Raw genomic sequence first — 16,392 nt, 5'->3', positions numbered from 1 at the left:
GCATTGGCTGTCTGGAAAGAAGACATTCTGTCGCTTGTTTACACTCTGGTAGGTCTGGTTCTTCCACTTGAAGAGAAATGCACGGCTACAAATGTGCAAAGACACATAAACCACCTGGGTGCACATACACTGTACAAGCACCTTGGGCTGCCTGATGGCTTGGCCAATTGGTGCACACAGACCACAATGCTCTTAAGCCGAGTCCACAGCGATGATACGCGATGCAACAAAACCATTGCATTATGCTGCAAAGAGAAATGGCAGCGGTCTGAATTGCCCCATTGCAGGCCGGTGCAGTTTTGGGACTATGTTGCAAGCTGTTACAAGTTGCAACTCGTTGCATTGCGAATCATTGGGGTGAAAGGGTTCGAATCCGACCCCAGACTTGTGTTGCATGTCTCTCCTCTCTGGCCTTTGTTTCCTGACACTCCTTACTGACCAATATAATAAAGCATAAAATGCAGCAAAGAAACAACATTAGATATCATGTATCGTAAGGGTTTATCATTTTAACTATAACTTTAAAAATATATATTTAAAAAAAGTCAAGTGGATGGCAGAGTTTACACCAACTACAAAAAAATAAACATTAGCTTTAAATGTCAACACTAAATCTAACATTGTAACTTGTTCATTTGAAACGAAAGTTATTAGACTTAGAACTAACTTGTATGACGTAATTTAGTGTTTGAACTTCCACTTAGCTGGTGCAACAGCCTTATTATATTACATGTCTACATACATGCACAAACCATAACCAGAGAGTTGCAAGGAGCCCTCCAGTAAGTTGTGTAAAGTAACTCAGTGCATTTACTCAAGTACTGTACTTAAATGCACCCGCTACGTGGAATGGCGTGGAAAAAGGTGGCAAGCCCCCCGCTTTTAGAGCCCCACTGCCCGGCAAGAGGCAACATCACCTCTCAGTGAATTTTATCGAATCCGCCATTTCAACAAATAAACATAAACAAACATATTCTCATGAACAATGGGAATGTAACAACCAGATTTGTGTGGATTTCTTTTTTTTTTATATTCACAGATTTATATACACTTTCGTATCTTTAGCTTTAGCTTTAGTGCTAGCCCAGTAGCCCTGTGCGAGGAGAGGAAGTGCCTTGACGTCATCAACAATTTTAGCCAGAAATTGCCAAAGATTTTCCTTGTTTTTTCGTGACACACCCACTTTAAGTATGAAAAAAGTTTAGTGACTAGTTACTTTGAAGATTTTGATTATTATTACAAAACATACATTAACCACTTCAGCCCTATTTAAACTTTGGCTATTTGGAAATGGACGATCTACAAGCTCACATTGCGTTGTTATGCGATACAGTTTATACATTTGAAAACTTGTGAAACGCGACATTCTGCATAATGAGTACTTACTACTTTTGATACATTTTGATACCAATACTTTTGTACTTTTACTATATTTTTGCTTGTAACAGAGTATTTCTACATTGCAGTATTGATACTTATTAAGAAATGTGAGTACTTTTTCCTCCACTACTTCCAGTTGTGTGTGGAAGGCTTTGTGGTGTGAGTGTGGCGGGCAGTGCACTCTGTGGACATAATCACCAGGGCAGGGTGCTGCCAGGTCAGCTGCACCTGCCTTGTCCTCTGGGAGAGCCAGAGAGTGAACAAGCAAGTGACGGGGAGGAGAGAGTGAGAGACTACAGTAACAATAAGCTTTATTCATAATATATAATCCTCTTGTTTACTCTGGTTCATATTTTATTTTCAGAGAATGAATCACTTTATTTACCAAGTACATTAACCGATTTAGACTGAGAACCCCATTGGGGGGTTTTACCTTTCAATCTGGGAGTATATATCATATACAGTATATATCATATGTATATATATATCAACATAATGCTTTTTAACTTTTTTAATACATATTTGAGATTTTTTAGAGGGCATTTTTTTGAATCAGCCTCGGGTATAGTAAATGGGTTAAATGTTATGGGGGGGGAAGTTAATACATTGTTTACAGACAATAACATCATTACACAGAGAAATATATGAATCCTAATAAACTATAATCAATCAAGCAATCAATATGTACTGAAAATGAAATCATAGTAAAGAGTAAACCATTCTGACTGTAAAAAGAAAAGTGTTTTTTTTTCACAGTTACAATTATGACAATTCTAACAGACTAAGCTCCTCTGGCTAGGGACGTCGTTGACAGAAATCGGATCATCTTTGACTTTGAACTTTAACCTAGAGAACAAAATGAGTTCAAATTTCAGTTAATTTCAAATTCAGTTCATAAGATTATTATTGTGCGTGTTTAACCACTTTAAATCTGGCATCTCTATTTATTTGGGACATGTTATTGTCAAAACCTTTACATTTTTTTAAAAGTAAATCAGAAATGGTCGAATTACAGGTCTACAAGAAAATGTGTTTTGTAAAGCCATTTTGCAGTGGTCAAAGTATGTTTTGTAACCATAGTAACTCAAGTTTTCAAATAATAGTATTTTTGTAAAAGTACAATATTTTGCCTTTGAGATGTAGTGGAGTTGAAGTAAAATGATTGAAAGTACTCCAGTAAAGTAGAACATTCTTAAATAATTGTACTGTGTAGTACTACCTACTAGGAGTAAATAGCCTACTTACAGTAGTTACTTTCCACCACTGCATGGATTGACAATCAGCTTTTCTGAGCCTTACAAAAGTAATGCAGCGCCAGCATCAATGTCACATTGATTTTTTTTTCACTGCATCATCAGCATCATCATTATCATCCTCATCTTGGGGATTATACAACTCTGACAATAAACAAATGATGATGCCCTAGCAGCATTACATCATCCGCCAAAGAGGGATTGAGGACACTGGCAGTGCTTATGAGATCAGGACAACCCACTCAGATAGTTTACAGCTGCGCTGAAAATGTGCCACAAACTGGGATTAATCAACAGGACTAAAATGGGATGAATGAAATGAGTATCAGCCCTTTTGCCTGCCTTGTTGTGGATGTACTATAGCAGGTTTATATTAACTTGGTGTAACAGGCTGTTATTTGAATAACATAAATATATAAATATTTAAGATTTGGTTACTTGGCCGACACATAGACTAAAACAATGAGAGGTTGACCACATTGCTTAAAGCCTCACTGGCCTTACTGTTTAGCGTCGAAGATGTGTCCTTACAGCCTGTCACTCTGGTTTCACCGCAATTATATAATGGCAGTCCTTTTTTTATATCCCTTCCCCCGATTGCCCTGTGCCCTGTCATACACGTGTGATGCACAGCCCCAGAACACTGTCAACACATGGCCCAGATAGACAGACGGAGGGAGGGAGGTAGAATATGCCTCCTGCCCCCCTTTGCACCGTACTGAGTGCATAGTTCTAGTAAATGATGCATTACTCTACTATGTCTCTTTATTTGGACTTATGAGGGAGTTCACTACTTCATTTTGTCTTTTCTTATTTTTCTATTACAGCTTGGGGACTTCTACTTGGAGCTCCACTGGGACTTCCAAAGCTGGGGTGAGTCAGGTTTTTGTTTACCGTTGGCCTACTTGGAATCTTGGGAGAAAAATGCTATCTAAACGGAATTTCAATTAGACATAGCCACACCGAATAATAACGTGGACACTCAAGGTCAAGGAGTTTATTTGTCATTCAGTACAAGTACAAAACGAAATGTGTTACCCAGGTCCTGGACATGGCTGACAGTATGACTTAGATTAGAGTTTACCCTGAACTTTCGTCAAACTAAAGTGTTACAGAAGGAGTGAAGTGGTGTACAGTCAGATTGTCTAGCTATGCACTGGTGTTGGTGGATCATCTGGTAAGTGAAGAGATCAGTGATGACAAATTGTTTACACTGTGCTGTCAGGGTAACGGCCGTGGGAAAGGCCTACATGTTGAAAGGCACTCCCCCTGGTGGCCATGATTATTTTCGACTCAAGAAATCACTACCTGTCATACATGGCTTGTGGTCAATGTGTCCAGACAAACGCCTATCATCTTTCACCATTCATGGTGTCCCGCGGAGGCAAAACTGAACCCAGTCGTTGCTACAGCCAGTTTAATCATAAGGCTGTTTATGGAACTAAACACTTGTTGGCACTCAAGTTGTGAGCTGGGACTGAGTGCTGTGCACACGTTCGTTGTTAATTATTGACACGCTTTGTCAGTTTACATAATGGACGCACGATAGGAAAGGCATGTTGGGAGGTTGCGTAACGGCACATTTGTTTAGGGGGGTGTAATCAACCACACAGAGCCACAGAGGTGTTGTGTAGTATTGTACTCATATTGGCGGTGCGAAGAAATTTAATTAAATGGCCACGGGAAGCACAGAAAATTATTCACTTGTTCCCTAGTTGTTTTATGCACCGCCGTTTTCACAATTTAGTTATTAATATAAAATGAATGTCAATTGTGGTCCCATAGCCCTGGTGGCTGGAAATGCCGGTAGAGTATCATGATTTATTGATGTTGTGACTTGTACTGTATTTGTAAGGACTGCATGGGTACAAGCCTGTTGTATCTGCAGTGAGTGGATGTACAGATACTTGCCTGATGCATAAGGCATGGACTGAAGGTGACCCTATCTGCACGAGGGACGGAGCAGGAAGCTTGACCTTTGCTCACTAGCCACAGCGGGCGATACATCCCATAATTGACCACATTAACCCTGGTGTCCCCATTTTGGGCACATTTTCAATATTTTTCAAAAGGTTTCTAAAATGGCAAAACATAGCAGTTCTACAAGCTCACATTGCATCGCGATCCGAGCCGTTCTGAGATTTTAGATATGATGTTCTATTTGTCATGCAAAGTATATCCACAAGTTTCCAATCCCAACAAGCGTACTGGGTAAAAGGCCAGGGCTGTGTCCGAAATGCGGAACTCGTCCCCTACTCCCTAACCCTAAATGAGGGATCCAGATGTAGTGTACTACAGTAGTGAACCCATCAGCGCATTTCGGACACTACTCCGTCGACATTATTAATTCAGGGATGAATGAATGAATAATATTAATATGTTTGTGCCACATTCATCACATGCAGACATACACCCACCCACTGCGCTGAGGCAGCGGCCGCGGCCGCAGCGCAGTGCATTGTGGGGGGTTAGGGCTTGAATAGTGACCATCGAATGCACCCTACACATCCAGATGCATTGTGGGATATTTGAGCCCACTATATTAGGGTACAAAAATACTCACTATAAATTCGGACACTACTTCCTTTTAGTACACTACATTAGTATAGGGAATATGGTGGATTTCGGACGTAGCCCAGGTGTGTGTTAATGTGGGCTTCACTTCCTCCACACAGCTGATTCAAATCACTGAATCACCATGCAAAGATTCAGGTGTCACAGGTTTACAGCAGCAACAGCAACCAGTCAGAATGAAACGGCTCAAGCCCGGATCAGAGTCTACGGTGGAGAGCTATCCACCGCAAATTTGAGGTGGAAAGTTTTCCACCTCAAGTCAGAAAATAAGTGCAGGCCATCATAGTCACAGCCCACGGTGAAGTCCTTTACCCCGTCTAGACCGGTTCAGGTCGACCAATCAGTGAACGGGGTGTAGAGCCTGTCTGTCTGATAGTAAAAACAGAGAGATGTGTTGGGACTCGCGGTGGAAAGTTCTCCACCGCGAGGAATGATGTAACGTTGTAGTTTTATGACTCAAAAAGACTCGAAAAGACTACACCGCGGTGGATAGCCTTCCACCGCGGACCCGACTATGATCCGGAACAGGAAGTGATGCCCAGCCTTTACGCAAGGGCTTATGGGACACAGGAAACTTGTGGATAGGGAAGCTGTTAAAGCTGGTTTCATTATTCAGCAGCTGGATTCTTATCGAATGCAAATACAACTTCCAAATCATTGTTTGTTCCCTGCATAGTATCAGCTAGTTAGTTAGTAGAAGAAGCAAAGTTAGTAGGGATGCCTCAAACTCACCGGCATTCTGCTAGTGGCTGTTTTTCCAACTCTGATGAGGCTGTCCCATCTGTTTTGGCTCTTTTTTTCAACTTGTAACAGAAGTTTCTTCTTATTATGCTGTCCTTAATGGAATTATTTAATAACTTATTCTGAGCTATTTTGTGTGTGTGTGTCTTGAGATTTGTGTAATGTAGGCAATGGACCAAAGAAACGGTTTATTTTTTTCCCTAAGTAATGACTTTCTGAACCCAACAGGGGTTGTGTGAGGGGACATTAAATATTTACAGTACAGAGCTAAAGTACAAGTTATTGCTGGTTATATGGGCATCTGCAGGGTTGAACTTTCTAGCAGCTTTGAAGTGGTTGGTAATTCTTTATTATTAAATGGCCTTGCTAAATTTAGACTATCTCATGCTGTGTTTTCTCTCCTCATGGCTGTCGCATGGAAACCAAAACAGTGACTTTTCAGGAAATGGGGGAAAAGAACCTGTATTCCAATGGATCCATTAGTTATTCTTTAGTCACAAGCGCTTGTCTTGTTAATACTTTTCATTGGTTAAATATGTATAAAACCCACGGACACAATTACAGTAACCACTTTCACTTAAAGGACATCTTTGTTTTTTTACAACAAGGGTTCATATTTTAGATTGTAATTAGAGAAAAGAAAAGGTGAGTTTTAAAATGTTTTCATGTACTGCTTTCTATCATTTTAGCCATTTTACCGACTTAGATTTCAGTGGGTGCAGGCATGCGTACAAGTTGCAAAATATGTATTTTTAGACAGAATAAGCCAGTGATTTCTTTATTATTATTTACAGTGACACCATTAGCCCCCATAAGTCACATCTGTCCATGAAAGATTGCAGTGCATCTTGGGAATGGGCTTTTTGTGTCTAAAAACACATTTAGCAACTTGTACACATGCCCCCAACCACTAAAATCAACATCAATTAAAATGGCTAAAACAATAGAAAGCAGTACATGAAAACACTCATCTTATCTTTTCTCTAATTACCATCTAAAATATGAACCCTTATTGTAAAAAAACTAAGTTGTCCTTTAAAAGAAAATCTAATAAATTGCAGATCTACATTAAAGCATTGAGAGCTTGTAGATCGGCTATTTTTGCAACTGTTATGCGACACTAGTATGACGAAGTAGCACATTAATTTACGGGGCGGAACAAACAAAAAAAATCAAATGAAATGTGGAGATACAAGGTTGTCTTCCCCACAGCAACAACATGCTTCCTTCTGTTGCAGTGCCTCTGCTCTCAAGAATCCTGCCATCAGACGCGTGTAAGATCTACAAGCAAGGCCTCAACATCAGGTGAGTCAAGTAGATACTACTGGGGGGGTCCATGCCTCTGCTTTTGATACCCCCCTGTCTGATACTTTTTTGATATTTATGTCGGATAATACGTAAATTTAAAGCAGCACTATGTAGTTTGGGGTATGAGTGGCCACTTGGACACAAATAACATGGCAGTCAACGTCTTTGACTTCATTAACTAAGAGTCTCTGCATGCATGTCCGGTGAGGACGGCACTGTCTTCTTGTATTTGTATTCAAGTTTCCGTGGGGTGAGTAATCGATAAGTCATTTTGGTAGTGAACTATCCCTTTAAGTGGTTAAGAACAGAACAGTTCAGTGGTAAGAGAGACTGCTTTGTATCTGCAAGCTCTCACATTCAGTCGCTTCAACTGCCAGTGTGCAGCCATCGACGCACATTGTGTCCTTGAGCAAGATCCTGGACCACAATCAGCTGCATTCATTATAAATTATGAATTTACGATTTTTTTTATTGCGGGTTAGTGTTGGAGACAATGGAGAGGTGGGCTAACATGCAGTAAAGAGCCATGGGTCGTATTCCAACAATGGTCAGTTCCGAGCAATAACCTTATTTATGTAGCATGTGCTCTTACTCACTGATTCATCAGGGCTCTCCTGATGAGCAGTGTTAATTTTGTCGACTAAGACTAAAGGCCCTTTTCCACCGGCAGCGATAACGATGACGATAGACCTTAATCAGGTTGTTGATCCTAACGATGTAGTTGTCGGCTATCGTTGTCTGTATCGGTGTTGAGTGGATGCTGCCGATCCACTTCAATTGAAAACCCACTTTTTTAAATCGTTATTGTCATCGTTATCGCTGCCAGTGGAAAAGGGCCTTTAGACTGAAAGATTTTGATATTTTGTCGATAAGACTAGACTAGACTAAAACAATTTCAAAAGACTAAGACTGCTGAATTGTACGAGGTGGTGGGGGGGCATGTGCACCTGGGGAGATCACTGCCTGCCTCCTGTGAATTGTTTTATTTTTATTTTTGTTTATTTTATTTTTATTTCGTTCATATTTTATTTTATCATATTATTTGTGTTATTCAAAAGACTAAGACTAAAGGGCTCTTCAGATGAGTAGCGGTTGCCGCAGGGGCTCCCGCTATGATCAGCGGCGGCCGCACCGCGGTGAGACACAAACACACTCGCTCAGTGAGTAAACGCTGCGCGGCATTTCACAAAGATGAACACAATCCATCTCTCGCCACCCGCGTGCGCATGCACGAACGAGCACGCTCGCAGGGATTTCAGGGGACTGCGCCCGCTCGCCTCGCCGCCTCTAAACTTCTCCGCGCGGCCGAAATAGCCGCCCACCTCCCATTGAAAATGAATTACTAGGAGGCGGTGACCGCATGCCGTCTGGAACCCCCTTAAGACTAAATCTAAGTCTAAGACTAATGGCTGTAAAAATTAACACTGGTATGTAACTGCAATGCAGTTAAAGCCAAATACATCTTTTATGTATGTTTTTTTTGACCAAGTAAAAGGCAGTAAAAGACAATAACTTGTTCAGAGTTATGTGGTTATATTTAGCCCAAAAGACTTATCGTAAAAGACGAAGACTAAAAGACTAAGACTAATCCCAAAGGACTAAGACTAATCCCAAAGGACTAAGACTAAAATATTTTGATATTTAGTCGACTAAGACTAGACTAGACCAAAACAATTTCAGAAGACTAAGACAGGACTAAGACTAAGTGGTGTGTCATTCAAAAGACTAAGACTAAATCAAAATTTGGTGAAAAAACTTACACTGCAGCTGATGAGAGACTTTTCACACTGTGTCAAAGAGCTTTTGCTCTTTTTTCAACTACTATAGTTTGTCCTGAGTGCCACAAGATAGTGTATCCACCTCTCCCATTACACAGGCTGACTCCTGTATTTAATTTCATGTGAAGAAAGCTTTTAAGAAGCAACTATGTTCATCCACTATTGCAGTAATGGTATTTCTCTTGAATAATGCCCTGAAGTAAAGTACAGTATGGTGGAAAGAGCTTCACCAATATTATCACATTACAAAGTTAAGCATCTTTAAAAGGTACTTTCCAACTCTTAACCACTTAAACCCTATATTTAATTGACCGACCGGGGTCCACCAGGGGCCTATATTGATTCACTTCTTTTTCCCTCTACACCAAATCTCTTTGCAAAAAAGACAGCCGATCTACAAGCTTACAACGCGTTGTGACTGTTTCCACCAAATGTTTGCCCCAGAATAGGGACACTGCGTAATAGTGCGGATATTGTCTGTAGTATCTTTCGGCACACCTCTCCCTCTCTCTCTCTCTGTTAATGGCCTATTGCGCCCGCGACGACAGCTTCGTTTGCCCGAATAGACCAAAATCGGTGAAATCAGTCCTCACAACCTGCTAAGCCAAGCGACAAGGCATCTGTTTGCACATCTATTTTACTTCCCCGGTTCCTCTCCAAAATGGACAGAGCCAGCCTCTCATAGGGAGAGTCCCTGTAGCATAGCATTCACCTTGCTTCCCTGCTCCCTCTTATAATGGGCCCGCACGCCATAAGACGTCACTATCAATTACCGCTACGGGGCATCACAACTTCCTGTGTGGAATCCAAACTGGCGTGTTCTCCCTGGCCCGTGTTAATGGTAATATGTGCCGAGCTGCACAGCACCGATACGGCGAGCTGTGGAAAGGTTCAAATTAAGTGTTGAGGTTTGCACTACTGCTGTGGCAGTGGCACACTGTCTATACATACACACACATCATGTTATGCTGCTCACCAATAAAATGGCTCTAGAGCTGTTGCTAGGTGCACATCACACACTCTCCTCTCTAGGCGCCCGTTCTATTACACACACACACACACACACACACACACACACACACACACACACACACACACACACACACACACACACACACTTTTAACCAAAGGCACACATGCATACATGGAATCGAACTAAATCTATGTGAATGTGCCTATGTGAGAAGCAGTGTAGTTGGTGAGTTTCTCATCATTATTCTCCAGCAGGCCTCCGGGGCTGCGAAATTTGGTATTCAAAATGTTGTTTTATTATCCTAGTTTGAGCGAGAGAGAGAGGGAGGGAGGGTGAGAGACACACAGGGAATAGGCAAACGGATAAATGTTGAGAGAGGGAGACAGAGCGAGAGACGTATCTTCATTGACATTCTTATGGTGGTGTGAGAACCTCATCAGCCTCCTTGTCCTTTGTGTGTGACTGGTCATCAAATATAGATCTATAAGCTCACAATGCGGCGACACATTGTGAGCTTCTGGGTCGGCTATTATCTAATATCCAATTAGAGTTAAAGTGATTCAACTGGTTTGGATACTCTACTACATTAACTAATATTGCCGGGGACCCCTGGCTGGAACTCCCTCGAGGACCCCTGTTTGTCCCCGGACCCCACTTTGAGAACCATTGGCCTGGACTAGAGAGAGGACGTGGCCTTGAGTCTGTCCATTTGTGTTGCTCTTGTACCTTATCTTTCATTATCACTTCCTCCCCCCTCCACCTCTCCTCCTGTTCCGTCTCTCCGTTTCCTATAACTGTCGTTTCTCCTCTTTCACTGTTCTTAATGCCCTCTCCTTCAACCCCATTGTGTGTGTGTACACATAGCCATAAACAAAAGTGAAAGGGGGGGGGGTATCCTCTTTCATCGCAGGGAATGTGAATACACCTTAAATGAATAATGTGCATTAATTGTTGCCATGGGAGATATATAACCACTTAAGTTTATTGCAGGGACCATGACCTATATCTGTGTGTAGTTGTATGCGATTGATTTTGTTTGTGATTTTGTTTTACTATCCTTGTGTGAACTTTTGGTCCAGACAAGGATAGCCAAAGTATAGTCATATAGGCAAAACTGCTTTTTATTATTTTTTATTTTCATTTTCTTAAATTTTGTCTAATGTGTAGTCCTAATAAATTGTGGAAATAGAACAATAATGGTACTGTTCCATATCAATGACCATGGAATTCCATGGTCCTGCAGTACTGGAGGCACTGCGTGTTGGATACTCGATCAATGGTTAATTTGTTTTGGGTCATATTATTATTCTTATTATGCTTTTTGCTTTATTGCATGTAAAAACTAAATGTGTGGCGATAAAAAAAGGATTGGCATTAAAGGATTAGTGTGACAGCCAGAATAGACTGTATACATACACATACACAGTTTATGGTTGTGGTTAGGATCAGTTTGGTCAATATAGAGTAAAATATGATTTTACGTTTTGATGTCCCTACAAAGATGGTAAACCCAACCTGTGTGTGTGTCTGTACAGACTGGACACCACCCTGATAGACTTCACAGACATGAAGTGCCAGCGCGGTGATCTCAGCTTTATCTTCAACGGTGATGCCATCCCTTCTGAGTCCTTTGTGGTGCTGGACAATGAGCAGAAGGTCTACCAGAGAATACACCATGAGGTCTGTGAGATATACTGTACATCAGGGTTCCCCAATTAGTTTTCCCCAAGGGCCGAATTATGTCTAGGGTACTAAGCTGAGGGCCACAACATTGCAGGGGGCGACGGCGGCGTTCCTGCTACTCCAGCGACAGTTCAGATATCGTCGTTGTCGGGTGGAAATCTTGTATGTCCAAAACCGTTCGTTTTGAATTTATAATTTTTAAAATGATTTAAACTAGTGAAAACGCCGATCTACAAGCACACAACGCCTTGCGGTGCGAGGCGTTGTGTGCTTGTATATCTGCTGTTTTCACTACTTTTTTTGCGAAAGAACGTACAAATTTGGAGATACAAGACTTCCAGCCGACAACGACGATATACTAGTGTTGTTGCTGCTCTTATACCACCATTATTACTGGGGTTGGTGTGAGCCAGACAGTAGCCCCCCGCGGGCAGCAAATGGCCCGTGGGCCACCTATTGGGGAACCCTGCTGTACATATTGGATTCATGCTAAATGTGTGTTTTCAGACATTTAACAACCTTGGTGCCAAACACGAGTTTCCCGAGTTTGGGCCGCATGTCCCCGTGCCAAACACAATTTTTTTTTGCTCTCCCTACTTCCTACTTCCGGTTTCGGCATGATCGCGATCGCTAAATGCATGTTTGACTCCCAGAACAGCTCTATCTTTCAAACATGGCAGCCATGTTTGTTTACATTTGATGAAAACACTATAGCCTCTATCTTTTGAATGCCTGAACGGAAAAGCTGTGAATGGCGTGCACACGTGTGGTGCATGATCTGTGCATTATCCGTGCATGACCTGTGCACCATCGTGCACATTAAAAGGTAAAATGGTGACAATTGAAGACATTAGTCGATTTTTATCCTGGCAACAAGTGTGTTAACGACGTCAACCCTTAACAACTTCAGTGCCGTATGCAAAGTGGGACCTCTTGGTGGCGTCCGTATTTTCATGGCAAAGTACCAAGTAATTTTTGCTGAAAGTACTGGGAGAATAACATTTTCCCTGTAGTGAAAATGCATACCGTGATTTTTGACAAGCAGGTGCGTAAAAGGAGCCAATAATAACAGTTAAAGCATTGTATTTGGGATTGAAAATGATTTAGGGGGGAGAGGAGAGGAACGGTGTGTGTCTGTGTCAGAGTGCATGTCTGCTAGTCAGGTCCACGGTCTACTAGTTGAGAAACACTGCACTGGTCTGATCGTGTGCGCGCGCCATAGGGTTGCGCACCGATTGGATTTGTTTACCTAATAATGCTTTCCTGGGTTTAATGGGTTAAAGATTCAAAAGGTGGGTGTCTTGTCAGCTTGTGTTTTGACACTCCAGTAGCTGACCATCTCTGGCCTGTACTTTCAGGAGTCTGAGATGGAGACAGAAGAGGAGGTGGACATCCTGATGAGTAGTGATGTCTACTCTGCCACACTTTCCACCAAGTCCATCACGTTCTCCAGGGCTCAGACTGGCTGGCTGTTCAGAGAGGACAAGACGGTTTGTACCCACTCTTAATACGGCTATACCTGCAGTACTTAAAATAAATGCGAGAAATCTCTGAGTATGTGCGCCGCGTATCTCGAGAACCATTCGTCCCACCGGCTTCAAATTCGGCATCCGCCGCAGCGCGGAGTGCAGTGCCCGGCCTCGACCCGATATGTGGTTTTCCGTGTGGCAAAGCAAGCAGCCTGCGTTCTTGCTCAAGATGAAGAAACAAACAAAAAGCGTCACTTTCTCAGCAATGTTGTCTTTCCTGAGTTCCTGACAATATGAATGTATATCACATTTCAGGCCTTTGGGCATAAAAGGGACACAGACAGACCCATATATGGGCATAAAAGGACACCCAGAAAGATACAGAGATCTCCATATACAGGCATAAAAGGGACACAGACAGACAGATACAGAGATCTCCATATATGGGCATAAATGGACACAGGCAAACAGCTGGTCAAAACGGGTCCTATGACAACAGGTACAATGGGGTTTGCATTAAAGGGTGGGGCATTCATTCCCTATTTACACACAGGCAACTATGACAACAGGTATAATGGGGTTTGCATTAAAGGGTGGGGCATTCATTCCCTGTTTACATCGTTCCCGAGTAGGCCGGTCACCGACTAGACGCTTTGGCTGAGCTTCTAGTCAATATAAATGACGATATACAATTCTTGCTTGAAAGTGTTTTTCTTTCTGGTTATCCATGATAAAATATGGCAAACAACATTTTAATAAGGTATTGGTTGACAAATGGCAAAACTATCCTTTAAAATGATATCCCCTCTCTTTCAGGAACATTTACATGTTCCTGAACACAATTACCCTTCACTGTTACGCATGTGAACTCTGCCTTTTCCCCTCTTTCCCCACTTAATAATCAAATGCATCAGGCTCCTCTTCTTAGTGACCCATGTCTGACTCCGGTAACAATGGCCGTTCTGTTATTCAAGACATTGTAATATGGTACAGAATGTCCGCATCTGCGATCATATTTCCTGAACTGTATCCAACATCTAAAAAAAACAAACACACAAAGCTCAAAAGGAGGCGCAGAGAGTTAACATACATCCCAGCTGTGCAGACACAAGCCCACGAGACAGGCTACAGGTGATGGTCTCTGGTCTCTGTGGCTGAAAAAACACAAGCTGTATTCGATGAGAGACATGGAGAATAGATTATTTACCACATTCACCCTGGTGTCCCTATTTTGTGCATTGCGACACGTGAGCAGGTAGTTGGATACGGTGTAACCTTGCATCACCTAGCTACAGTATTTGTCAAACGATGAAGTATATGGTTCATGTCTGACTTAAGTAAAAGTATCAATACTGCAATGTAGAAACACTCTATTACAAGTAAAAGTCTACAATTAGAAATGTACTAATAATAAAAGTACAAAAGTATTCCCAGAATGTCCCATTTCATAGGTTTTCAAATAAATAAAACGTTTCAAAATCTTTTGAAAATAGCTCACAATGTGTCGCATTGTGAGCTTGTCGGAAATTGAGCAGTGTTGGCTGAGTGGTTAGTGTCCACACCTAGGACTCCGGAGGCCCCAGAGGTCGCAGGTACGATTCCCCACTCCAGCTACCACTGCTCCCCTTCCCCCTTGCGCTCCTTGTGGGCATCACTGGGTTGAGTTCAGCTGGGTTAAAGCTGATAAAAAAAGCAGCTGGGTTGGGCTGCGATATCTGAATTTCCCCCGCGGGAGGAGTAGGTATTCATTCATTAAATGGTCGGAATGTATATAGGGCTGAAGTGGTTAATGTATGTTTTGTAATAATAAGCAAAATCTACAAAGTAACTAAAGTTTTCAAATAATTGTAGTGGAGTAGAAGTACAACATTTGCCTCTGCGATGTAGTGGAGTAGAAGTGAAGTGAAAGTACTGAAAATTGGAAATACAATTTACAATTTTGGCATTTACCAGACGATCTTAATCCAGAGCGTTTTACAATAAGCAGATAATACATCAATACAATAGGCAAGGTAATACATCAATACATCAACATCAATACATCAAATGCATAGCAATATCAATCTTGAAAAAATAAAAATAAAAACGTAACGTAGGTAGACCAAGCACTTAATCAGTAAAAATGCTATCTTCCATGTCTGGTCATTTAGGGTAGGCGAGTGCTACGGTAAGTGCTATGGAGATTCACTTTTTTCTGTTAAGGTCACTGCTATCCATTCAGCATGTCCTGCTGTCATTTACATGTAAACTAAAACTTAAAGTGATCCCTGACTAATACGACAAATATTTCTTAAAACATTATAATTGTCCTCTATAACTACAATGTAAAATTAAAAACACCTTAAATATTTTATTTCTTCTAGAAATAGCTAATCTTTCACTCAGTAGGGGAAATGCCTGTCGCAAGTTGATGATGTCATAAATGTCACGTGTCATTTTTATGGCATGCATGTGCAAAAAAACAAAACACAAACACATTTGAAATATTGATTTGATGCTCATATTAACCATAGGAAGTATTAAGTTTGTTTTTATTTTCACATGCATGCCATTAATTCCATAGGGATAGATCACACTTGACATTTATGACATCATCAACTTGCGACGGGCATTTCCCCTATTGAGTGAAAGATTAGCTATTTCTAGAAGAAATAAAATAATTGAGGTGTTTTTAATTTTACATTGTAGTTATAGAGGACAATTATAATGTATTAAGGCATATTTGTCTTATTAGTCAGGGATCACTTTAATGAAAAGCCCATGTGCCAAATACTCAAGTAAAGTACAAATACTTCAGAATTGTACTTAAGTAAATGTACTTAGTTACTTTACACCACTGGTGTTTCAATGTATCTCTGTGCAACTGTGTTTGTGTGTTTTTTTTTACATTTTCCGTGTCTCTGTCTCTCCAGGAGCGTGTGGGGAACTTCCTGGCAGATTTCTACTGGGTGAACGGCCTGGTGCTGGAGTCCAGGAAGAGGAGGGAGCACCTGAGCGAGGAGGACATCCTGAGGAACAAAGCCATCATGGAGAGCCTGAGCAAAGGAGCCAACCTCATCGAGCAGAACTTTGAGGTGATGAAATGAAAATATATGCTGTTTAACATAGTTTCAATACAGAGCATGAAACTGATTTGTATAGAGTTTATACTAGGGATGGGTCGATATGAACATTTCATATCACGATTATTGTGACAAAAGAAATCACGATTTACGATATTATCATGATAATCA

At 41.3% G+C, this 16,392-nt stretch overlaps 1 protein-coding gene across 1 annotated transcript in view; it reads left to right on the top strand.

Annotated features, from left to right (window-relative positions):
- LOC308283677 (ankyrin repeat domain-containing protein 13C-like) overlaps positions 1–16,392 on the top strand; it is a 52,842-nt gene that overhangs the window by 25,892 nt on the left and 10,558 nt on the right. Inside the window, exons 5-9 of the mRNA XM_080724146.1 lie at positions 3,461–3,506; positions 7,187–7,253; positions 11,543–11,687; positions 13,049–13,180; positions 16,072–16,233. Of these exons, the coding sequence (XP_080580272.1) occupies positions 3,461–3,506; positions 7,187–7,253; positions 11,543–11,687; positions 13,049–13,180; positions 16,072–16,233 (552 nt within the window). The remainder of the gene's footprint in view (positions 1–3,460; positions 3,507–7,186; positions 7,254–11,542; positions 11,688–13,048; positions 13,181–16,071; positions 16,234–16,392) is intronic.

The sequence above is a fragment of the Nannobrachium achirus genome (genome assembly GCF_963921795.1).
Source record: "Nannobrachium achirus genome assembly, chromosome: 1".
Taxonomy (NCBI): Eukaryota; Metazoa; Chordata; class Actinopteri; order Myctophiformes; family Myctophidae; genus Nannobrachium; species Nannobrachium achirus.
The sequence above is the reverse complement of the archived record's forward strand: the minus strand, read 5'-3'. Positions and strand labels throughout refer to the sequence as shown.